The following is a 24013-nucleotide window of genomic DNA, read 5'->3' as shown; positions in this document are numbered from 1 at the left end:
CACTGAATGGACAGGCCTAGCTCATTCTTCTCTCCCTTCCTGCCAAGGGTTGGAGTTCCTTGGGAGTGGCAGGGCCCGCTCGGACCTGCAGGGAGGAATAATTCACCTCCCCTGTTTGCATGAACATGGCTCAGCCTAGGAGTCAGGAAGAAGCCCCACTCCAGTGCTGGGGGGAGGGAGACAGCAGCGAAAGAGAGGACTGGAGACAGCCAGCCACCTGTTACTAGGGAACGAGATGGGAACACTGAATGCTGACACAGCTGATAAACCAAACCCATCACCTTGTTGGGAAACCAGCCTTTACAAGCCAGAAGCTAGTCCCAATTCTATCAATCCTGGAGACGGGCAGGAGTGTGCTGCCTGGGGGCCCCACTGAGCGGAGCAGCTACTTCTTGGGGACTTTATTTCCTGGGATCAGAATCTGATACTCCAGCACCCCCTTCTTGTGGGCCGTCTCCCGCCCTGTGCAGTGCGATGAGAGAGCACTTTGTGTGCAGTTCAGGCAGTTTTACAGCTGGATGGAAATGGGGCCCCGCCTCCAAGATGGTGCCCGCCCCCCCGCATGCAGCAGGGTTGCCCGAGGCCAGGAAAGCCTCATGTTAAAACCCTTTTTCCTGGTGCGGGCCATGCTGCAGGGCAACCTGCCCTCCCATCAGCCCTCTGCTACAATAGCCACGGCAGCCATGCCGGAGCAAGAAGAGCCAGGTCACATGCTGAGGGCACGTCTACACGTCAAACGGCTTTGGTGCAGCTGTGCCGCAGCAGTGTTTAAACAGCCGATGGGAGAGAGCTGTCCCGGCGGCATAGTTAATCCACGTCCCTGAGAGGCTGTAGCTATGTCGGTGGACCCGGCGCTGTCCACACCGGGGGCTAGGTCAGTGTAACTGCGTCACTCAGGGCTGTGGATTTTTCACACCCCAAGCGACATCGTTACTCCAACGTAGGTCTGAGATGCAGACCAGACCTTAGTGAGGAGAGCAGCCCTGGGCAGCCCTCCAATGCGCTGCAATCTGAGAGCCTCTCTTCCAGAGGGTCCCAGCTCCCTCCTGGAGGGATCACTTCTGAAGCTTTAGCTCACCCAGGAGCAAACTGGGCAGGAGCTGGCATGCTGGGACCCACAGCCCAGGGGTGGAGCGCCTGGGGAATAACCCCGGGGCTGAATTCAACTGCCAGCTCGGAAAACTCAACCACGGGTTTAACGTCAATCCCTTTGCTCGTCCCCTGCCCCACGACAAAGTGACATACTGGTGTCATTCATACAGGCAAACACCTTCCCGATTCCTGGCCCCTCTCACTCGTGACACTCCTCCAGGTCAGTAGTTACTGCTCCCCTCCCAGGTGTTGCATTATTCCTGGCCCCCGGCCTGGTGCCCCCGGCCCACCGGGGCACAGGAGACAGCATGGCTCCAGGGTGCCGCTAACACTATGAGAACAGGAGGACTTGTGGCACCTCAGAGACTAACCCATTTATTTGAGCATAAGCTTTTGTGAGCTACAGCTCACTTCATCGGATGCATACTGTGGAAAATACAGAAGATGGTTTTATACACACAAACCATGAAAAAATGGGTGTTTATCACTACAAAAGGTTTTCTCTCCCCCCTCCCCACTCTCCTGCTGGTAATAGCTAAGCTAAAGTGATCACTCTCCTTACAATGTGTATGATAATCAAGGTGGGCCAGAGAAAACCTGGATTTGTGCTGGAAATAGCCCACCTTGATTATCATACACATTGTAAGGAGAGTGATCACTTTAGATAAGCTATTACCAGCAGGAGAGTGGGGTGGGGGGAGAGAAAACCTTTTGTCGTGATAAACACCCATTTTTTCATGGTTTGTGTATATAAAAACCATCTTTGGTATTTTCCACAGTATGCATCCGATGAAGTGAGCTGTAGCTCACGAAAGCTTATGCTCAAATAAATTGGTTAGTCTCTAAGGTGCCACAAGTCCTCCTGTTCTTTTTGCGAATACAGACTAACACGGCTGCTACTCTGAAATCTAACACTATGGTTTTCCTCTCTGCAGACGATGCTGACGGCCATTTCCATGAGTGCCATCGCTACGAACGGCGTTGTGCCAGGTAGGGCGAGGGCTTCCCCTCTCCCCGCTGCACATCATCGCCCTGACTGCATCAGCCTCGTCCCCCAGCCTCCTCCCCCAGTCACAGAGACACTAGCTCCCAGCCACCCACTCCACAGCTATGACCCTGCACAGGCAGAGCTGCCATAGACCCTCAATCTCTGGTGGGAGAGACCAAAGGCCCATGTGCGTCACCCACTGGCTTTTGGAAGGAACGTGCTGAATTCTGGGCTTGTCTAACCCCTGTGAATGAGAGTCCCCAGCCAGTGGCTGGCTCACCTATGGGGCTAGGTACCCCCAGCCAGTGGCTAGTCCACCTATGGTGTTAGCTACCCCTAGCCAGTGACTAGTCCACCTATGGGGCTAGTTACCCCCAGCCAGTGGCTAGCGCTGTCATTTAGCTAAGTGGCAGTTTTAGCTCCCAAAAGACCAGATTCTGCTTCTGCAGAGAGCCGAGCAGTGGTACTGCTTGTCACGGACTCACAGATCGTGCCCACTCGTGGCCCCGTGCGGTCCGTGCGGGGTGCCCCTTTCAGTGAGACAGCCCTTTTCCCGGGGGTCCACTCTCTCTCGGGGTTAAGCCCCTCCACCTCCTCAAGCCACCCCTCTCTGAGTCTTAGCACACCTGTTTCCCGCTGTGGGTCCCCTCACGGAGTCCACTCACTCTGGATCCCCGGGGCCTCCACTCCCCGAAGGGGATGATGCCACTCTGTTCTCTAGACCGGAATGACTCTCAGTCAGTGTCAGACAGGAGGGTTTATTGAGCATTGAACCCAGCACAGGAAACTCTCAGGGCCTCAGGCCTGGCCTCCCTCAGCACAGCACATCCAAGTCTCCCCTGTGTCCAGCTGGGCTCTGCCTGCTCCCTCCCTCCAGCCCAGAGCCCCCCTGCTTCCCCGCTGGGCAGCTGAGATCCCCAGCACCAAGTCCCGCCCCTGTCCATTGTCTTCTCTCCAGGTAAACAGGGTCGTAAACAGGGTCCTCTAGCTGGGACCGGTTGGTTGGGTCCCCGGGGGTCCTCGCAGCCCATTGTTTCCCCACTGGCCATAACTGGCTGTGACTCCTGAGTTGGGCCTCCGGGTCACCAGGCCATTGGCTGGGGTCCCACGTTCCCTGCCAGTCCTCTGGAATAACAAACTCCCTCTCCCATCACCTTGTTAAACCGGTAACCCCCAGGGAAACTGAGTCCCACTCCCTCTGCATGCAAACCATAGGAAAACCAAGGGGGGAAAAACCCATAGGAGACAAGGAAACCAGGAATCTCCCCCACTTCGTCACACTGCTGCACTGGGCTGTGATGTCTCTAACTACTAGCCAACATGCTGCTCCCAGAGCCTGGAAGCCAGAGACCCAGCATTCTAGTGCCAGCTCCCCCATAGCTGGGTAACCTGGTGACACGGTGTGAGTTGTGTCTCCCCCGATGGGCTGCTTTGCGTACAGGGTAACAGCATTCCCATCTAGAGCCGGGCTGTGCTGCAAATCCGAAGGGTGAGCCTGCAAATGTGCTGCCGACGGGTGGGCTGAGAGGGGTGTGGGTGGGATGCGTGGCATGGAACGGGAGGGCCAGGGAATCGTTCTGGGAATAATTTTAAGCTGCAGCACATTGTATTGAGGGGTGAATTTGGATGTTGCTTATTGTTTGTGGTGTTTTTAGTGCTGCACTTGGATTAATGGGAGCTGTCCGTTTAAGAAGAGGGTGGGGAACATTAGAGGGTTTGTAAGCAGACGGAGGCAGTGGGGGTGCAAAGCAGGGAGACCCCGGCTGGGTGAGCCCCCAAAGGGCAGAACTGGATTTAATAACTGATCTTCCCAAACCCAAACTTTGCCCTGTGTCCCGTTAGTGCTCCTGGGAGTGGCTGGCTCAGGGAGTCACTGTCACGCTTCAGAGTCTTCCCCAGGCAGGGCACCAGAATGAATCCAGACCAGCTCAGCAGGGGTTAACAGCTGGTCCCCTCATGCGGCTGTTTAGTGGCCCTGTGTGCGATGAGTGTGCTGGGTCTCAGGACCAGCTCCCACATCACAAGCTCACCTATGGTTACACAAAATAGTTCATGAAATGTCCCCTGGGGAGCTGCATGGCCCTGGGCAGCCACATTCACGCTGGCTTGGCATAGATGTAAATGACCCACCATGGGCAGGGTGAGTGAGGAGACCCACAGGCCCAAGCCAGATGTGGGTCTCCTCACTGAGTGAGGAAAAAAGACTAATGAGCTGAATCTGCCACGTGGTAACTGTCTGCAAAGACTGGTGGGGAGATTGTGGAGACCTCAGGGAGGGCGACTGGAGGTAGGGGCATTGGGCTGTAGGGGGAGCAATGGGCTGAGACCCCCGGGAGGGTGGCTGGGGGTCAGGCCATGGGGATGTAGGGGACCAATGGGCTGACAATCCAGGGAGGGCGGCTGGGGGTCAGGCCATGGGGATGTAGGGGAGCAATGGGCTGAGACCCCAGGGAGAGTGGCTGGGGGTCAGGCCATGGGGATGTAGGGGAGCAATGGGCCGAGACCCCAGGGAGAGCGGCTGGGGGTCAGGCCATGGGGATGTAGGGGAGCAATGGGCTGAGACTCCAGGGAGGGTGGCTGGGGGTCAGGCCATGGGGATGTAGGGGAGCAATGGGCTGAGACTCCAGGGAGGGCGGCTGGGGGTCAGGCCATGGGGATGTAGGGGAGCAATGGGCTGAGACCCCAGGGAGAGCGGCTGGGGGTCAGGCCATGGGGATGTAGGGGAGCAATGGGCTGAGACCCCAGGGAGAGCGGCTGGGGCTCAGGCCATGGGGATGTAGGGGAGCAATGGGCTGAGACTCCAGGGAGGGCGGCTGGGGGTCAGGCCATGGGGATGTAGGGGAGCAATGGGCTGAGACCCCAGGGAGAGCGGCTGGGGGTCAGGCCATGGGGATGTAGGGGAGCAATGGGCTGAGACCCCAGGGAGAGCGGCTGGGGCTCAGGCCATGGGGATGTAGGGGAGCAATGGGCTGAGACCCCAGAGAGAGCGGCTGGGGGTCAGGCCATGGGGATGTAGGGGAGCAATGGGCCGAGACCCCAGGGAGAGCGGCTGGGGGTCAGGCCATGGGGATGTAGGGGAGCAATGGGCTGAGACCCCAGGGAGAGCGGCTGGGGGTCAGGCCATGGGGATGTAGGGGAGCAATGGGCCGAGACCCCAGGGAGAGCGGCTGGGGGTCAGGCCATGGGGATGTAGGGGAGCAATGGGCTGAGACTCCAGGGAGGGTGGCTGGGGGTCAGGCCATGGGGATGTAGGGGAGCAATGGGCTGAGACCCCAGGGAGAGCGGCTGGGGGTCAGGCCATGGGGATGTAGGGGAGCAATGGGCTGAGACTCCAGGGAGGGTGGCTGGGGGTCAGGCCATGGGGATGTAGGGGAGCAATGGGCTGAGACCCCAGGGAGAGCGGCTGGGGCTCAGGCCATGGGGATGTAGGGGAGCAATGGGCTGAGACCCCAGGGAGAGCGGCTGGGGGTCAGGCCATGGGGATGTAGGGGAGCAATGGGCTGAGACCCCAGGGAGAGCGGCTGGGGGTCAGGCCATGGGGATGTAGGGGAGCAATGGGCTGAGACCCCCGGGAGGGCGGCTGGGGGTCAAGCCAGGGGGATGTAGGGGAGCAATGGGCTGAGACCCCCGGGAGGGCGGCTGGGGGTCAGGCCAGGGGGATGTAGGGGAGCAATGGGCCGAGACTGGCACAAGGTCTTCCCGGGGTGCTCTCTGCTCCCCAGCCACACGACGCGCTGAGCGGGGCAGGGCAAAGCAGCTTGTTCAGAACGTTGCTGTTCAGTGAATTAGCTCTGGATGATGCTGAGTTGGGGCGGGGGTTACCCTGTGTCCCAGGACCGCATTCGGTGCATGGCTGCGCCTGCCTGGGGCTGCTAGAGCCGCTGGGCCCTGTCCCCACCGGGCTGGGCTGGGTGGCCTGGCTCTGGCTGAGCGCTGACAGCTCTGTGTCCAGCGATGTCATTCCTGGATTTCTCACCCGCTGCAGCAGGCCCTTCAGCCACGGCTCCCCAGGGACCCAGAGCCTGCCTCAGCTGGCAGAGCACATGTCCGCAGCCCAGCCGCTGCCTCCTGGGGCTGCGGGATTGCAGGCGATCTGCGGCCTGTCAGCTCCGCACAGGTGGGACAGCCCAGCCTGGCAGCTGCCCCCACTCTGCCCAGAGACCACTCAGCGTGAGCCAAGGCGTGAGGGTCTGGCAGGGTCTCCAGGGGACCCCTTCACTCCCGCTGCTGGGAGGGAGACAGCCCTACCCCCCTGCCCCCAGCTCAGGCCCTGTGCTTGCCCTGCCCCCTCGCCGGCTCCTGCCTGGCAAGAGTGGCCTCTGCTGGACCCACAGTGGCTTCCCCTGGCATGAGGAAGGAGAGCTGGAGCTGGGACATGGCCCTGGTGCCCCGAGCGGCCTGGCAGATGCACACCGGCAGGGTGCAAAGGGATCTCTTCCTGAGAAAGGAGGCGTGTGCCGGCCTCCTGCAGCGGGACCCAACCCCCTTTGCTCTTCTCTTTGCCAGCGGGTGGCTCCTACTACATGATCTCGCGTTCTCTGGGGCCCGAGTTCGGCGGGGCCGTGGGGCTGTGCTTCTACCTGGGCACCACCTTCGCGGGAGCCATGTACATCCTGGGCACCATCGAGATCCTTCTGGTGAGTGTGGCTGGGGCCCCTCTGAGCGGGCACTGGGGGAGGCTGTTCCCGCAGGCCCCATGGGGCCGTAACCCAGCAGACTTCTGGCCCGGCACTCCAGCCACGCGCTCTGGGCACACCTGCCCTCAGCAGTGGGGGCAGGATGGCGCTTCTGTCCCCCCCAGCACTTGGCCTGGATGGGGACCCCATTGGGCAGAGCCCTGGAGGAGCAGAGGAGAGGCTGGGGGGGACAGGCATGGTGGAAAGACTGGGGGACAGGGTTAATGGCTGGCCAGGGTACAGGCAGATGGGGTGAGAGCTCCCCAAATCCCCAGAGCCGATATGTGTGGGGATGTGGGCAGCACGGCTTGTCTCACAGACCCGCACACACTGGGGACGGGGCGGGGGGGCAGGGGGGGGCAGAACCACAAAACACAACATAATTTTTTTAAATCTTGTGATTTTGGGTCTTGTGAGGTTTGTGGTGCTGAGCCTGGCACAACAGGGCCCCGATCCTGGCTAGTCCTGGGGCATGGCTGTAATAACCGTGAAATGGGGAGAGGTGGGGCAGTGGAGCCGGTGGGTGGGGGCTGCGCTGGGCCAGACGCTGATGCTGGCTATGACTCTCTCCCAGGCCTATATCTTCCCCGCCATGGCCATTTTCAAGGGAGAGGATGCCAGCGAGGAGGCTGCGGCCATGCTCAACAACATGCGTGTCTATGGCACCTGTGTGCTCACCTGCATGGCCACTGTGGTGTTCGTCGGGGTCAAGTACGTCAACAAGTTTGCCTTGATTTTCCTGGGCTGCGTCATCCTCTCCATCCTGGCCATCTACGCTGGGGTCATCAAATCCGCCATCGACCCCCCCCAGCTTCCCGTGAGTAGCAGCGCAGCACCCTCCCACCTCCCGCGGGCTGCCGCGGGGGGCTGGGGCTGGCGGGGCAGGAGGTGACTCTGGTACATTCTCTGCTTGTGTCCTCTCCCCCCAGGATCTGTTTGCTGGGTAACAGGACACTGTCACGCCACGGCTTCGACATCTGTGCCAAGCTGGTGCTGGAAGGGAACGAGACAGTGGGCTCCAAGCTGTGGGAGCTGTTCTGCACCTCCAAATTCCTCAACGCCACCTGTGACGACTACTTCCTGAGGAACAACGTGACCGAGATCCAGGGCATCCCAGGCGCTGCCAGTGGGCTCATCAAAGGTATGAGCAGCCGCGCGGGGGAGGGAGAGTGGTCAGACCTGGTTCTGGCACCAGTGCAGACCTGGGCTTAACGCTTGGTTCAGGCCCCCCTCTGGCTCCCAAGTGACCCATTGCTTGGTCTCCCCAGAGCCTGGCTTAGCCTCTGGGAAGGAAAAGCCCAGAACTGGAGCAGCTGGGGCCTATGGGTTAGGCCTGAGGGGCACCAGCAGAGCTGTGTATGGGTCGGGAGAGGTGCTGAAGATCATGAGAAGTTTGTGCATGTTAGAAACCAGCCCGGCCAGCAGCTGAAAGGTGAGGAAAGCTCATCTCCCACCTTCCAATTGCCTTGGAGCCGTGGGGCTGGGAGGGTGGCTCTGTGGGGCAGCAGGACCTGCCCCCCTAAGTAGGGCATACTGACATGCAGGGCTGCTCACCGCTGTGTCTCTTCCTGCTCATTCTCAGTGGAGATGTTGTCACTGGTGGGGAAGAACCTTGTCTGGGCTGTAGCTGTCATGGGAAGGTGCATCCCCCATAGCCATGGGATGAACCAAGATTCAGTGCCTCCGGGGCTCGCCCTTCGAGCCAGACACAGTGCACCGGCTTCCCGCAGACTTTCCAGGGCTGGAGCTGAATGAATTGGCTCATTGTTTCCTCTTTGCCCGGGGAAGGCCTGATATTGATCTGAGGTTTAGAGAGAAGTAATCACCCCCTTGGGGTTACTTATCTGCTGCTTTAATATGTAGATTAGCGAGCAGAAGCTGTTCTGTACCCAGGGCTCTGGAATGGGGCCAGAGACAGAGGAAGTTCTGGTGAAGTTTGTGGCAGGAGCTGTTTACAATCTGCTTTTCCTGGGTCATCCTTTGCTTGGCTGCTACGCGAGAGGAGGCTGTGGCCCTGCGGCCTGGTTCCAGATGCTCTCTGCTTTCCCTGGCCCCTGGCTTTCAGGAGTTACATTGAGACTTTCCCCATTTGGGCATGGGAGTCTGAGGAAAGTCCCTGCAGCCATGATAGAATTGTAAAAGGCTGGAGGGTTTTATTCCCGGGCTCAGCCTGCACAGCAGCTTCCCTTCTGCACCCGCCAGCATGGCTGGGGCAAGGCCGCTGGACAATAATAACGATAGGAATCTTTGAACCATCACTTCTGAGCCTGCTCAGCGTGGATCTGCTACTTGTAGCAAAGCCTCCGGCAAATCTGTCCCTTGCAGCAGCCCGGCAATCTCTGCGGTGCCCAGTGAGGTGCCAAGGGGCAGGGTGCGCTGAAAACAAGGTGCTTGGATTCAGGCATGGGAGGCCAGGCGTGACTGCCCTGCTTAGCGCTCTCAGGCGATTGCTGCCACGGCAGATAAGGGGCATCCAATGGACGTCGTTTACTGGATGTTCAGGAAGCACTTGAGACGTGTCCGCAGCTCAGATTAACGGGGCAGGGAGAGGCCCTGCCTAGTGGGTAGGACAGAAGGGTCACGGCTGGCCGCACGCCCAGATTCCTGCACGGTGGGGTGTTCTCGGTGAGTGAGCAGCAGATGGCAAAGGCTGGCCAGTCCAGGGGAGTCTGGGAGCCCACGGCCAGTGGCCCAGCCCTGCGACAAGCTGGAGATGGAGAGTCAGTGCCGGGGTTGCTGGCTGCAGGAGGGAGGAGGTGTGGCGGGGCTGCCAGGACTGGGGACTCTGCGGTGCAGGCAGCGAGTGGGTCCCGGTCCGGAGGCCAGGTTCAGGGAGCTGGGCTGGCTCGCCCCGAGAGGGCAGTCCTGGCTGGGCTGACACAGTGCAGGGTGTCAGTGGGGCTGGCAGTCTCTTCCCAGCAGTGAAGGGTAGCAACCTGGAACAAGCAGCAGAGACAGCGGGTGAGAGAGGGCAAGCGACCAGGAGGAGGGGCTGAGAGAACCCCCAGTGGGGGCGAGGGCTGGATCAGCCTCTCCCGAAGCTCTGGATTTGGGATCCCTCCCTGGCCCTCTGTGGGGAATCCAGCAGGGAGACGCCCAGCCAGCCCCTGCAGCATCTTCCAAAGGGCCAGCGCGTGGGCTGTGCGGGGCCTTCTCCCCAGCCAAGGCGGCTCAGGGGGTGGATGGCCTGGTTCGGGGGCACCATGGTGCTGACCCACTAAAGGTGCTCGGTCCTTCTGGAGTGAGGCTCGTGGTCTTGGGCTGGCATATCCGCGGGGCTGTGGGGCGTCTCTCTGGCCACGAGTTTTGTGTTCCAAGACAGCCCCAGCTTCTTGGCTTTGGGATCGGCTGCCATTGGGTGCTCTCCTGTGCGGGGATCCCGACGCCGCATCAGGGCACGGTCCCAGCCCCCCGTCAGCTGTGTTTGCGGTGACAGGCTGCAGCTGCTGGTCTTGGCTGGTGGCCGTGTCCTGGGTCCCTTGTCAGAGCAATGAGACCCGGCAGCAGCTGGGGAGGGGGTGGCAAAGCCCCCTTGTGTCGGGCTCTGGGTACCCTGAATCCCCAGGGCTGTGCTGATCAGGCCTGCTAAGAGAGGAGTCCCGAGGGGGAGGTGTCCCCAGGGTGCCATCAGGGGGCGCTCTCCCAGGCAGAGGCGCTGGGTGCAGGGAGGATGGGTGAGTAACGTGTGGTGGAGGGGAGAATTTGATCTCTTCACACCTCCCGGGGGTCTAGATTAACTGCCAGGGACGGGAGCTGGGTGCCAGTGGAGACCTCTGCTGTGGGCAAAAGAGCTGAGCCGTTCGGCTGCACAAGGGCCGGGGTGGAGAATAACACGGGGAACGTTCTAGCGCCTTTGCGTCAATCGATGGTGCGGATCCTGTGGGCAGCGCTGGGCCCCCGTCGCACGCAGCTGAGGGGTCAGGGACGGGTGAAGAGAACAAGCAAGGCTGGAAAAACGGAGCTGTGGGCAGAGCTGGCAGAGATTGGGATTGTTACCCTCGAGGGCGGAGGAGCAGAGGGGGCAGGACACCAGTCTATCCAGTCCTGGATGGGGCAGAGCAGTGAGGAAGGGGGCGTCAGTTCTCCCTGTCCCACAGCACAGGCCCCAGGGAGCGGCCAGTGAAACTGACAGATGGGAAATTCAAAACTGATAAAGGAAATTCTTGTTCACGCATTGTGTAATTCGCCTGTGGAACTCACTGCCGCAGGATGTCACAGAGATCCCAAAGGGAGTGGATGTGTATATGGAGATCATGAATGTCCAGAGTGATCACAGTTAATGCTGACAGAGTGGTTCGCAGGTTAACTGACCTTTGATTAAGAGGGTGTGTCCACGCGGCGGCGGGGAGCGAGTCTCCCTGCTGGGTAGTTAGACGTGTGCTAGCAGGGCTTGCAGCAGTGTGCTAACAGTAGCCATGTGGTGATGGGGCACCTGCGGCAGCTCCGGCTAAGCAGCTGGGCCCAAACCCAGCCACTCCCTGGTCCGAGCTCCAGTGAGCCTTCGCTGACCGTAACGTCTGCACCATTTATAGCGCCCTAGCGTGAGCCTGTTAACACAAGCCTCTGGCCCCGGGCTGGGACCTCGCCCCCGGCTGCAGAGTAGGCACCCCTCAGGGGTCAGGCTGAGACCATCAGGGGGGGGCCGACGGCAGGGTTCTCAGACCCCCCCCCCCCCCAACACGTCTGACGGCCGTCAGGGGTGAGCCTGTGTGACAATGCTTGCTTCCTGAGCGCAGGGATGGGGGGGGCGCTGAGTAGGGTGGGGTTCCCCGGGCTGTGTGATGGGTGTGTGGGGATGCTTCATTGTGTCTGCAGCAGGAGCTGGCATGGCGGAGCACCTTGGAGCAGGGGCTTCTCCCGTGTGAACACCCAGCCCTCCCCGGCTCCCCTTGCAGAGAATCTCTGGAGCACGTACCTGACCAAGGGGGTGATTGTGGAGAAGCAGGGGGTGACCTCGGTGTCGCTCGTGGACCCCGTTATCGACATGGACCAGCCCTACGTCTTCAGCGACATGACCTCGTACTTCACCTTGCTGGTGGGCATCTACTTCCCGTCCGTCACAGGTAGGAGCTGCAGCCCTGGGTGCCGGGGGCTTGTGCCCGAATGCATGTGGGTGTGCGCGCCTCTGTGTGTGTGCATGTGTCAGTGCTGGGCCGGCACACGTGTAGGTGTGTGGGTGTGCCATGTGCACCTCTGGGTGCCTGCATCTGTCTGTGCCAGCTGATGTGTGGGTGTGCCATGCCAGACCTCTGTGTGCATGTGTCTGTCTGTGCCGATATGCATGGGGGTGTGCCGTGTGCACTTGTGTGTGTGTGCGTCTGGGGGTGGGGGTGTGCCGTGTGCACCTGTGTGTGTGTGCATCTGTCTGTGCCGGCACATATGTGAGGTGTGCATGTGCTCCCCTGTATACGTGCGCATCAGCTGGCTGCACATGCGTGTGCGCGTGCAAGGGGCTGTCATGTCTGGCTGGCTGCACACCTCTCTGCTGTCTGCTGTCAGCAGCTGCACCCTGTGGCTGTCCCTCTGATTTCTGCTTCCAGCTGGGAGCGTGACTGCGTGGGGGGTGCAGGGGAGGATCAAAGAGCCCCTCCTCCCCCACCCAGCCCCCAGCCCCACAGACAGGCTGGCAGCATGTCCCACCTCCGCGCTGACGTCACCAGCGCTCGGATATTTCTGGCTCCCCTCCAGTGGGCGGAAATAACTGAGCAAAGCAGCCCCTGAGCCGCCCCCCAGGAGCAGCCTGGTCTGGAGCAAAGACAGCGCCAGGCCAGCCCGCGGTAGGAGGCCGTGTCTGCGAGCAGCGTGGCCCTCACATGCTCCTGCTGCTCCACGCTCCGTGAGCTGGACCCTGAGCTGCGGAGTTTGGACCAGGAGGGCTGAACTGAACCCCAAGGCCAGGCCCAGACGTGTGACGCCCGGGGAATCCCGGGGCAGGAAAGCCCCACGCCCCCGGCACGCTGCTCACTCACCAGCCTTTCATGATTTTTACATGGACTTGTGTCCGATGAATAATTCAGGCCGTGCTTTTCCTGAGGCACCCTCTCCGCCTGGCTGAGCTGTAGGCCCCGGGGACTTGCCCGTGGTCAGCTCCACAAGGACTCCTAGCCCTGCTGGTCCTTGCTTCCCTGCAGCAGTGAGAATCCAGGCAGCCCCAGCTGGCAGCCACCAGGGACGAGCCCTGCCCTCCTCCTCATTGCCCATGGCATTGCTGCCTCACAGCCCCTCGCTCACTCGCCTCTAATTGGCCTTTGCAGATTAAGCTAATCAAGGGTGGAGGAGAGAAACCACATCAGCACATCTGGAGCCTGATTCTGCGGGTGGAGAGTTGGGTGTGAAACCACCTGGAAAGGGGGTGGGGAGAGGGGAGATCAGCAACCCCTGTGCAGCCGGGCCTGCTGCCCTGCTCAGCCCCCCCACGCCACGTGCCATGTGCTCTGGGCCTTCCCTGCCAGCTGCTGCTCTCTGAGCTGGGCTGGAGCCCAGCGCCCTGGGGAACGGGGCTGCACTCGGTGGCCTTGCTCAGGGCTCTGCACTCCAGTGCTGGGCCGAGCCGCCCATGCGCCCCTCCATGGCACGGTGCCCCATAGCACGTTCCCTTGTCTTCCCTAGGTATAATGGCCGGCTCCAACCGATCAGGAGACCTGCGCGATGCTCAGAAATCCATCCCCACAGGGACCATCCTGGCCATCGCCACAACGTCTGCTGTCTGTATCCTTGGCAGAGAGTCCGGGGCAAGAACAGGGCGGTGGGGGCAGGGTCTTGTCTGCCTCTGAACCAGCCCCTGTGCGCGTTGGAGCGGCCAGGGCGGGTACCGGGCACTGGGCGCTTTGTGGCCCCTGTGGGGGTCGGAGCGGCCAGGGCGGGTGCCGGGCACTGGGCGCTTTGTGGCCCCTGTGCGGGTCGGAGTGGCCAGGGCGGGTGCCGGGCACTGGGCGCTTTGTGGCCCCTGTGGGGGTCGGAGCGGCCAGGGCGGGTGCCGGGCACTGGGCGCTTTGTGGCCCCTGTTCGGGTTGGAGTGGCCAGGGTGGGTGCCGGGCACTGGGCGCTTTGTGGCCCCTGTGGGGGTCGGAGCGGCCAGGGCGGGTGCCGGGCACTGGGTGCTTTGTGGCCCCTGTGTGGGTTGGAGCAGCAGATGCTGGGCGTTTCGTGTCCTGCAGGCCCCATTGGAGGGGGGTTTGCACAGCAGGGGCCATGTCCCCAGCGCTTTCCCCACGCTCCTGTTCTCTGCCCTGGAGACTGGCCATGCTTCCCTGGGCCCCAGGGAACTCCACTGCCCTTGAAAACGCTCTGCCTTCATGGGGGGCTGGACTTGCCATCTGCGCCCCTCTTCTCAGCCCTGTGGCCCTGGGTCCCCTACTCCTTGTGGCTGCGCTTGGCGGTCCCAGGCACAGGGGGTGGCCGGGGCGGGGAGGGGGCTGCAGCTTGGTCTTTCCTTCACCACCCGCAGACATCAGCTCCGTGATTCTCTTCGGCGCCTGTATCGAGGGGGTCGTCCTCCGTGACAAGTGAGTGCCGCTCCCCAACAGTGGGGTGTTGAGGGGCAACAGGGCTGTGCAGGGGGAATGGCTGGGGGGAGGGGTGGTGGTTTGGATGGAGGGGGTGGGTAGGTGGGGGGGTGGCTGAGTGGAGGGGGGGTGGGTTTGGATGGAGGGGGTGGGGGGTGGAGGGGAACAGGTTGGGGGTGGTGGTTGGATGGAGGGGGCAGTTTGGGTTGAAGGGGTGGGTAGGGAGTGGTGGTGTGGGTGGGTGGAGGGGAGCAGATAGGTGGGGGGGTGGCTGTGGGGGGTCGTTGGATCGAGGGTGGCTGGGGGGGAGAGGGTGGTGGGTTCGGATGGAGGGGAGCGAGGGGGCTGGCTGGGGAGTCGTGGCTGGGGGAGGGTGGCAGTGGCTTTGGATGGAGGGGGCGATCGCACCCCCTTGGGCAGTGGCCCCAATGCCCCCAGAGTGACATTAGGGAGGCTAAACCTGGAACTAGGCATTGCGGGAGGCTCCCGTGTGTCCCTGCCCCCCCCAGCTGATTCTGTGTGTCTCTGCTCTGGTTTCTCCCGCTAATCCTGCTGCTGTGGGGGGCTGTTCGCCGGGAGCTGCCGAGCAGCCTGGAGTTGCGTATCTAGGGCAGCTGCGTGTCGTGCTCTGCGGTGACGCTTCTGGGTCGCCAGCATAGACTGATCCAAATGATGCGCAGCCTGGCTTGGCTTCCCTCTGTCCAAGAAAGCGGAGCCCCTCCCTGCCCTATGGGGAGGCCTGGGCCCCAAGGGGAATGGCCTTGGGCCATGCCCTCCCACCCCCTGCTGCAGCCTCAGTTTCCCCCCCAGGAGATGGGGCTGGGAGGCCGAGCTCCCTGAGATCTGCAGCGCTCTGAAGCTTCTGGGACTGGGGGTTGTTACTAGATTGTTTGCTGCCCCCCTCCCCACCACTGCACCTTTGCTCTCTCTCCTCCCTGCCAGCCGCTCGCTCCGTGGCTCCCTGGGACCAGCCGGCCAAGGCTGCTGGGGTTAAAGCTCAGGGCAGGACAATGAACCCGTCCAAACATGACTGGTCAATTGACCAGTCCAGTATTGGTCAAATAATGTAAAAAATGGTGAACTATGGAAAAGCTCTAATAACAGAGCAGTAACAGAAAGGGTTTCTGGTCCCCACTGGCTCAGCCTTAGGGCTTGTCTGCATGTGAAATGCTCCAGCCGCACAGCTGAGCCGCTGCAGCTCAGACGCTGCCTACACCGAGGGCAGGGGTCTCCCACGGGGCAGGGAATCCACCGCCCCGGGAGGCCGTGGCTAGGTCGAGGGAGGAATTCTCCCAGTGACCTGGCGCTGTCTGCACCGCGGTTAGGTCACTTTACGCTGCTCAGGGGTGTGGGTTTTTCACACCCGGAGCGACAGAGCAGGGTCGATGGAATTTTCTAGTGTAGAGTAGCCCCGAGAAACTTTCACCTTCAACAAAACCCAAGTTACTTAACTGAGTTATTTTAACTCAGAAAAATGCGAAACGCAATGAACTGAAGATCTAAAACCAGAACCAGCGCCACGCTGCCTTTCTGAGTGTCACGGAGTCCCTTGGCGATGCTCTGGAACTGCTCCCCATGAAGCCAGGCAGGACTCTGGGGAAGTCTCCTCTCTGGGAGCAGCCTGTCTGCAGGACACACAGCTCCCCCGGCTCCACCTTCCTGGGTCTGACCTCGGAGCATTCAGCCTCCTCTGCCCCTCCGTGCGCTTCCCACAGCGAGTCCGCTCAGGCAGGGCTCCTGGGGAAGCCAGAGGGTCCTGCCCCCCAACTTCACAGTCAGACGTGACTCTCAGCCAGCCAGTAAAACAGAGGTTTATTAGATGACAGGAACATGGTCTAAAACAGAGCTTGTCGGTACAGAGAACAGGACCCCTCAGCTGGGTCCATTTCGGGGGGCAGTGAGCCAGACAACCACGACTGCCCTTCACTCCTCCTCCCCAGCCAGTCCCAAAACTGAAACTCCCTCCAGCCCCTCCTCCTCTGGGCTTTGTCCCTTTCCCGGGCCAGGAGGTCACCGGATTCCTTTGTTCTCCAACCCTTTAGCTCTCACCTTGCAGGGGGGAAGGGCCCAGGCCATCATGTGCCATGAAACAGGGTGTTGACCATTCTCTGTGTCCAGACCCCTGCACACACCTGCCCTCTTGGGCTCTGCAATGATCATACCCCCTTATCCCACCCCCTAGATACTTAAGAACTGCCTAGGGGAAACTCAGGCACCCCCACACTATTCAGAGGAAACATTAAGAACAGTCCCACTTCATCACACTGAGTAGCTGAGCTTAGCCTTGAAATGCGAATGTGTCAATAGTGAATGTGACTCGGGACTGACCTGTTACAAAAGAAAAATGAAATTAACCAGAAACAAACCAAACGCATAAGGACTAGTCATCATGCAGGTGTGCTAGGCAGGCAGCTGCCGGGCAGCTCTTCGCACTGCTCAATGGCTGTGCAAAGTGGGCAGCTTCTCCCGCTGGGTTGGGGAGCAGGGTTAATGGCTGAGACTCCCTTCGGAGGCCGTTGCTGTATGCTGGGCTCGTCCCTGTAACCTGGGCTGGGGGCAGGCATGGGTGTAGTTTGAGTTCTCTATTTTGGGGGGCTGCATGTGGGGGGGGCGAGTTCCACGCCTGTCTGAGGCTTGCAGTTTTTTGGGGGGGGCAATCCCCCCCAACTATGCCCATGCGGGCAGGGACCATATCTTTTAACTTGCTTTGTAAACCCCCCTGGAGGGGGAGGGCCTTATCCACAGACAAAGAGGAACATTCCCAGTGCAGTGTTTTTCCAGGAAGGCCCAGGCAATGCAGCTGCTCAGCTCTCAGCGAGCTCCCCCTTCTCCTGACGGGCGGCGGGAGCCAGGAGCAGAGTGGGTGCTCAGGACACTGAAGGGGCTCGCTAGGGATGGCACCGTGATGCAAGCCGAGAGGAAGGGCATGGCTGCAGCAGGGCATTCTTGCTGGAGTACTTTATGATATTTGACCATGGTAATAACAGGCGGTCAGTTAACGTTACTTGACTGGTCAGGTTTCTGACTCGCCAAGCCAATTACAGCTGGTTGCTCTGGACTGTCCCTGCTACTTTCTGGGGGGTGGCCCTAGGGCTGGAGGTCAGAGCACGGCCGCCAGCCCTGCCCCAGTAACGCTTGGTGCCTTGCAGGTTTGGCGAGGCTGTCAATGGGAACCTGGTGGTTGGCACCCTCGCCTGGCCGTCTCCATGGGTGATTGTCATTGGATCCTTCTTCTCCACGTGTGGGGCGGGTCTGCAGAGCCTCACAGGAGCCCCCCGCCTCCTCCAGGCCATCTCCCGGGACGGCATCGTCCCCTTCCTGAGGGTAAGTGACCTGCTGCACTGTGGCTAATGCCGGCTCTGTTCCATGTGCACTCCCTAAGGAGCCCGGGATAGGGGCTGGCACATGCCCTCCTCACCTGGGGCTGACCCGCTGCAGGGTGCCAGCAGTGACCACCTCCACTGCTATGCCCATTGCCAGAGGGCATCCTGCCCTGTCTCCAGGTCTCTCCCGATGGCCCTTTGTCCTCCAAGCAGAGGCTCCCTCTGCCTGGATGGAGACGGGGTGTCGGATGCCCAGGACCGGTGCTATGCCCCCAGCCGTGGAACAGTCTCTAGGACAGGCCCCGTCAGTGTGCCAGGCCCCCCAGCTCCCTGGGGTCTCCCTCTTCCTGCACAGGGCAGGCCGTGCAGCTCCTTAGACAGGACCTGCAGGGCTCCAGCCCTCCTGCTTGGCACCGTCAGCTCCGCTCAGCCAGTCCCACTGAGCCAGCCCCTGGCAGAGACTCGTGCGCCCCGCCGGGGAGACCGCACCTCGCCCAGCCTTTCAGTGACACTCGCACGGCGCTGGCTCAACAGGAGGGTTTGTTCGTCCCCTGGACACGGCCTAGGGAGGCCGCAGGGTGGCCCAGAGCGAGAGAGCTGGAAGCACAGACTGTTCTGGTGAGCCCCAAGCCCAGCCACGCTGCAGGGACCTCCGTGTTCAGGCTCTGGATCTGTCGGAGCGGCTGGGTCCCTTCCCAGGCGAGAGCCCCGACTCCTTCCGGCAGCCGACGCTGAGCCCCTCCTCGCCTCGTCCCCGGCCCGTGTTCTCGAGCTGGGGTCTGCCCAGCTTCCCTGCTGAGAGGTGGGAACCCATCTCCCTCTGGGCCGAGGGCCCTAGGTGGCTGTGTCCTGGTGACTGCGTTTGCCATTGTCTTCTCAGATTCTCCATTGATATGGGATCAGCCTCAGCCAGTCCTTTTTAATGACTCATTCAGGCTCAGACAGCTAGACATCATTCATACCTGTGTCTTTTAGCCTGCCCTGAGAGCAACAGTCCTTCCGCCCCGCCGGTAATAACAGAGGGGAAACTGAGGCACTCACAGGTTCATAAAAATATGACAGAAAATTCCCACTTTGTCATACTGGGGCCTTATTGGAAGGTTGGGTGCGGAAATGTAGGCTGGAGCCCAGGAAATCAGCTGCACAGGGAACCGGCAGGTTCTTGGCTCCCGCAGGAGCAAAGTCACCTTCACCTTGTCTGAATCCCTCCTGAGGGGCTGAGCTCAGATGTGTCTCCGCGCCGGGTCTCTGCAGGGAGGCCGGGCTGCTGACATGGTTTGTGACAAAGGAAGTGCTGCTCCGAGGCCGGATCCCTGAGCGAGTCCTGCTGGCTGAGGCCCCGGCTGGCTCTCTGGCAATCCAGTGTGCCCAGCCGAGCAGCCACCCCCATGGTCTGGCAGCGTCTGCGCAGCACATCTGTGTCCCAGCTTGCACCGTGGCCCATTTGCATGAGACTTTAGTGCAGCAGGCCCGTCCTGTGTGTGAGAGCTGCCTGGCAGCTGGGGATTGGGCCCACTTGCAGGGCAGCTCCTGCCTCCCAGCTGCCGTGATCTGGGTGAGCTTGGAGGTCTGTCCGGGGACAAGGCGCTGGGATTCGGCTCTGGCTTGGATCTTGCTGGAATTGGCTTTGACCTCACAGCCTGGGAGGGAGATCGGTGATGGGGCAACCCACCCCTGTTCGCCATCCACATGGCCTGGCCACTCCCGCACTGGGCTGGTGTGGGGAGCACTGGTGGCTCACTGGGTGGGTCCCCGGCCACTTGGGCAAGGAGTTAAGCTCCTGGGCTGGAACAGCCAGAAGGGAGGAGCAGGCTACCAGCTGCTCCAGGCTTGGGGAGAGCTGTCCTCAGGCTGCTGGGTGAGTGAGGGGCAGGAATGAGGAGTGGGGGCTGGGGCGGGATGTGCTGGGGGTGGGAGGGAGCCGGGGGCAGGAGAGGGGAGCAGGTGCCGGGGTTGGTGATCACTCTGCCCGCACCCCGGCACAGCCTCTGCCCCCTGGCACCTTTCCCTGGCCAGGCAGAACCAGAGCTACGGATCTCTGCAGCTGACTAGACGGCGCTTGGCTCCCGCTCTGCTCCCTGGGCCTGCTCCTGGCCTGGGCTCTGGGAGCTGCCCGGGGTTTGGCCGGGAGTCCTGGGGTGGGAGGCCCAGCAGAGCTCTGGCAGGTTTTGCAGAGGAGCGTGCTGGGGGAGGTCGGCCTGTGCCCAGTGCGCTGCCATTGTGCCAGTTAATATTTCATCTGCTCGCTGAAGATGTGTTCCCAGAACCTCATCTCTCCAAATCCAAACCGACAGCTCCCCCCAGGGAAGAACAGGCTAATTTTAAACTCGCTCCCTCGCCCTGCCAGCCACATTCTGAGCATTCGCTGGAGGAACCCAGCCTTCTCCTGCTAATGCATGCAGACATGTGTCCTCTAGCTCCCTGCACACACTGCTCTGCCTCCCCGGGACCCTCCTCTCAGACACGGCCCCCACTGTGGGACAACATGGGGCTGCACGGGGGAGGATGCCCAGGGGGGCAGGGACAACCTGGTGCCTCCTTGGGGGCCTTGCTGCTGTGGCTGGACAGGGAGCTGCCCTAGGAGCGTCCCAGCTGTTGTCAGTGCGCTCAGGTTGCTTCCACCCCTGCACCCCATTAGCAGGGCCCTTCGGGCTGCTGCAGGCCACCAGCGTCGCTGGGGAGCGGAGAGCAGCATCGGCCATAGGGCCTGGTCTGTCCCCAGCAGGAGCCCAGCAGAGCTGCCAATCGACGGGCATCAGAACCGTGTGGTGCTGGGAAGTGTGCGGTGCCAGCCCCCACTGCCCCATGGCACCCTGACCCCCAGGCTCTGCTCCATCCCCCCCATGGCATCCCAACCCCCCAGGCTCTGCCTCAGCCCCCATCTCCCCATGGCACCCCAACCCCCAGGCTCTGCTCCATCTCCCCATGGCACCCCAACCCCCCAGGCTCTGCCCCATCCCCCCCATGGCACCCCAACCCCCAGGCTCTGCCCCATCTCCCCTTGGCACCCCAACCCCCAGGCTTTGCCCCATCTCCCTATGGCACGCCAACCCCTCAGGCTCTGCCCCTTCCCCTCCATGGCACCCCAACCCCCAGGCTCTGCCCCATCTCCCCATGGCATCCCAACCCCCAGGCTCTGCCCCATCTCCCCTTGGCACCCCAACCCCCAGGCTCTGCCCCATCTCCCCATGGCACCCCAACCCCCAGGCTCTGCCCCTTCCCCTCCATGGCACCCCAACCCCCAGGCTCTGCCCCATCTCCCCATGGCATCCCAACCCCCAGGCTCTGCCCCATCTCCCCTTGGCACCCCAACCCCCAGGCTCTGCCCCATCTCCCCATGGCACCCCAACCCCTCAGGCTCTGCCCCTTCCCCTCCATGGCACCCCAACCCTCAGGCTCTGCCCCTTCCCCTCCATGGCACCCCAACCCCCAGGCTCTGCCCCATCTCCCCATGGCATCCCAACCCCCAGGCTCTGCCCCAGCCCCGCCATGGCACCCCAACCCCCAGGCTCTGCCTCAGCCCCCTTCCCCTCCATGGCACCCCAACCCCCAGGCTCTGCCCCATCTCCCCATGGCATCCCAACCCCCAGGCTCTGCCCCAGCCCCGCCATGGCACCCCAACCCCCAGGCTCTGCCTCAGCCCCCAGCCCCCCCATGGCACCCCAACCCCCAGGCTCTGCCCCATCTCCCCATGGCACCCCAACCCCCAGGTGCTGCCTGAGCCGCGCAGCCAGTGGTGTAGCTAGGAGTGGGAATGTCGGGGTGGGGGGCCCAATGTATGGGGGATGGGCAGTGACCGAAGCGCTGCCCAGCGCTCTGTTCAGTACGATCGGGTGTTCGAATGCTGGGGTGGGGGGAGTATAGCGGGCAGGGCAGGGAGCAGAGAAGGGCTCTGAGTGCTGGGGTGGCCCGTGGACGGGGCGAGCCCCCAGCCCTACAGGCAGGCACAGGTGGAGCTGGGGCAGAGTGTGTGTGGTGGATGGTTGGCACCTGTGCCGGGCCTGGCTGTGGCCAGAGTTGCCCAGGGCCGGGAGAAGTTTGCATGGCTGGGCCGAGGCAGCAGCGGGGCCGGCCAGACTATGCCATCCCCTGCAGGCCGTGGCCTTCTGCAGCCAGGCCCAGAGCCACCCGCACTTCAGCCTGGCGGGCCTGCTCCACAGCCATAGGTCAGGCCTTGCCATGGCTGCCCCCCAAGGCCCCTGCATAGCAACTGCCCAGGTCCCCACACGCAGCCGAGGCACCCACAGACCACTGGGCCCCCCCGGTCCATGCCCGGTCTCCATCTCCTCCCGTGGCCCCTCACTCGTCTGTCCCTGACCTGCCCTGTCAGCGCCCACCTGTGCCCGTGCCTGCGGGGCCTCGCGCTAACTCGCGGGCCCCCGGCACCCGGAAAGAGCCACGTCCCTGTGAACACATGCGTCCTGCAGGGCCCTCTGTGCCAGCTGCGAGGGGTGCCTGCCCCGTGCCAGGGCCTCCCGGTGGGCCTGAGATGGGCAAGGGGCAGTGTCACCCCCGCCCCCCAGGCACCCTAACGCTCCTCTCTCTCGCTCTCCGCCCAGGTCTTCGGCCACGGCAAAGCCAACGGGGAGCCCACCTGGGCTCTGCTCCTCACCGCCTGCATCTGCGAGATCGGGATCCTCATCGCCTCCCTGGACGAGGTCGCCCCCATCCTCTCCATGTAGGCAGCACGCTCTGGCTGCGCCCCCCACCCCCACCCCGAGACTGGCCCAGCCACGACACTCCCCCCGCTGCAGCTCAGGGCCCAGAGTGCGGCTCCCCGCCCAGCTGATCTGCGTCCTGCGTCCAGTGCCGTCGGGATTGGCTGTGTGACGCCCACGCCTGCATGGCACCGCCGGGGCTTGCCCGGGCCCCGGCTGAAGGAGAACTCCCTCTGGGGGTGCCAGGGAGGTGTGCCCGCTCCCTGCGCTGGCGAGAGCGCCCCCAGCTGGCAGGAGAGGACAGCCCCACGTGGGATGCGGCCCCTGTCTCTTGGCCAGTGTCAGGGCCACATGGCACCGTTCTGCCAGCTGCCGTTTCCTCCAGAGAGCCTGGCAGCAGCTGGGATCCCCAGGGGCCCTCTGGGACAGCCAGTGCGCAGGCATGGTACCTCCCCGCACCCATCCCTGGGGCTCCTGGGGCCAGGCCGCCGCTGGCCCTGGGGTGAGTGGCTCAGGCGCTGTCTCCATTTCTCTCCCGCAGGTTCTTCCTGATGTGCTACATGTTTGTCAACTTGGCGTGCGCGGTGCAGACGCTGCTGAGGACACCCAACTGGCGGCCCCGGTTCCGGTATTACCACTGGTGGGTTTGGCCTGCAGGCGGATCCTGTCCCGGGGCCCTGCCCTTCCTGATGGCGCTGCTGCCACCCTGGCATGCGCCAGCCTTGGGCCAGGGATGGGCTCTGCTGCTTCATGCAGGGGAGCGGGAGCCGTGAATTCAGGATGCTGCTCCCACTGGCCCACTGGGCAAGGTGGAACAGGCCTGGCCCTCTCGGAGCCTCAGTTTCCCCATGTATGCGCCGATGGAGGCCAAGAGGGGCAACACTACCTGAGGCCGGTCTCACCTGGGCCAGCTCCGGCTTGTCCGGGGCCTACGCTTTGCCCAGGCAGCCAGGCTCCCAGACGGAGCAGCATCCCTTCCCCAAGGTCCCTCCTGGCAGGCTGGGGCTGGCGTCGGGGGACTGCCAGGGCCATGGAGCACCGCAGAGGCAGGTTGGGGAGGTGCCGGGGCAGGGCTCTGCATGCTGGAAGGCTGGTGCTGTGGGACTGGGCTGAGAGCTCCCTTCACTCCCCAGGACACTCTCCTTCCTGGGCATGAGCCTCTGCCTGGCCCTGATGTTCATCTGCTCCTGGTACTACGCACTCGTGGCCATGCTCATCGCCGGCCTCATCTACAAGTACATCGAATACAGGGGGTGAGTGCAGCGACTCGGGGCATGGGGGGCGGGGAGCTGCTCCTGGGCTCAGGCATCCGCTGCCACAGGGCTGAATGGAGCCCGCGGCAGCCTCCTAAGCTCCGTGGCGCTGGGAAACAGCAGATGCCCGGGCTGGAGAAGAGCCGAGTTCTCAGGCCGCCGGGCTGGGAGCCCTGAGCCCTGGGTGCTAGTCCCAGCTCTGCTCTCGGGCGCTCAGGGAGGTCCCCAAACCCCTCGGTGGCTGACCCTGCCCGTAGGCCCGTGGCAGGAGCTCTGACGCTGGCCCCAAGTGAAGTGTGAGATGGGGCGCGGGAGGGCAAGGCTTTGCCTAGCTCACAAGCCGCTACAGGCTCTTTCAGGCCGTTGGACTGTCCGAGCTTCAGTCAATCAGCAGCCACCCAGCTCCTCCACTGACGCTGGGCTCCAGCGCCCAGCGGGTCCCCGTTCTGCCCTCCCAGGGGCCTGGCGGTGCTGCTCTCCCGGCTCCCTATTCCCAGGGAGCAGGCCTGAGAGCCCCC

At 62.5% G+C, this 24013-nt stretch overlaps 1 protein-coding gene across 1 annotated transcript in view; it reads left to right on the top strand.

The window, feature by feature from the left end:
* SLC12A5 (solute carrier family 12 member 5) overlaps positions 1–24013 on the top strand; it is a 92808-nt gene that overhangs the window by 50170 nt on the left and 18625 nt on the right. Inside the window, exons 5-15 of the mRNA XM_037915360.2 lie at positions 2028–2082; positions 6587–6717; positions 7331–7572; positions 7686–7897; positions 11652–11819; positions 13366–13464; positions 14204–14261; positions 17411–17585; positions 22144–22262; positions 22784–22882; positions 23376–23495. Coding sequence (XP_037771288.1) covers positions 2028–2082; positions 6587–6717; positions 7331–7572; positions 7686–7897; positions 11652–11819; positions 13366–13464; positions 14204–14261; positions 17411–17585; positions 22144–22262; positions 22784–22882; positions 23376–23495 — 1478 coding nt within the window. The remainder of the gene's footprint in view (positions 1–2027; positions 2083–6586; positions 6718–7330; positions 7573–7685; positions 7898–11651; positions 11820–13365; positions 13465–14203; positions 14262–17410; positions 17586–22143; positions 22263–22783; positions 22883–23375; positions 23496–24013) is intronic.

The sequence above is a fragment of the Chelonia mydas genome, chromosome 13 (assembly GCF_015237465.2).
Source record: "Chelonia mydas isolate rCheMyd1 chromosome 13, rCheMyd1.pri.v2, whole genome shotgun sequence".
Taxonomy (NCBI): Eukaryota; Metazoa; Chordata; order Testudines; family Cheloniidae; genus Chelonia; species Chelonia mydas.
This window is presented reverse-complemented; position numbering and strand designations above follow the sequence as displayed.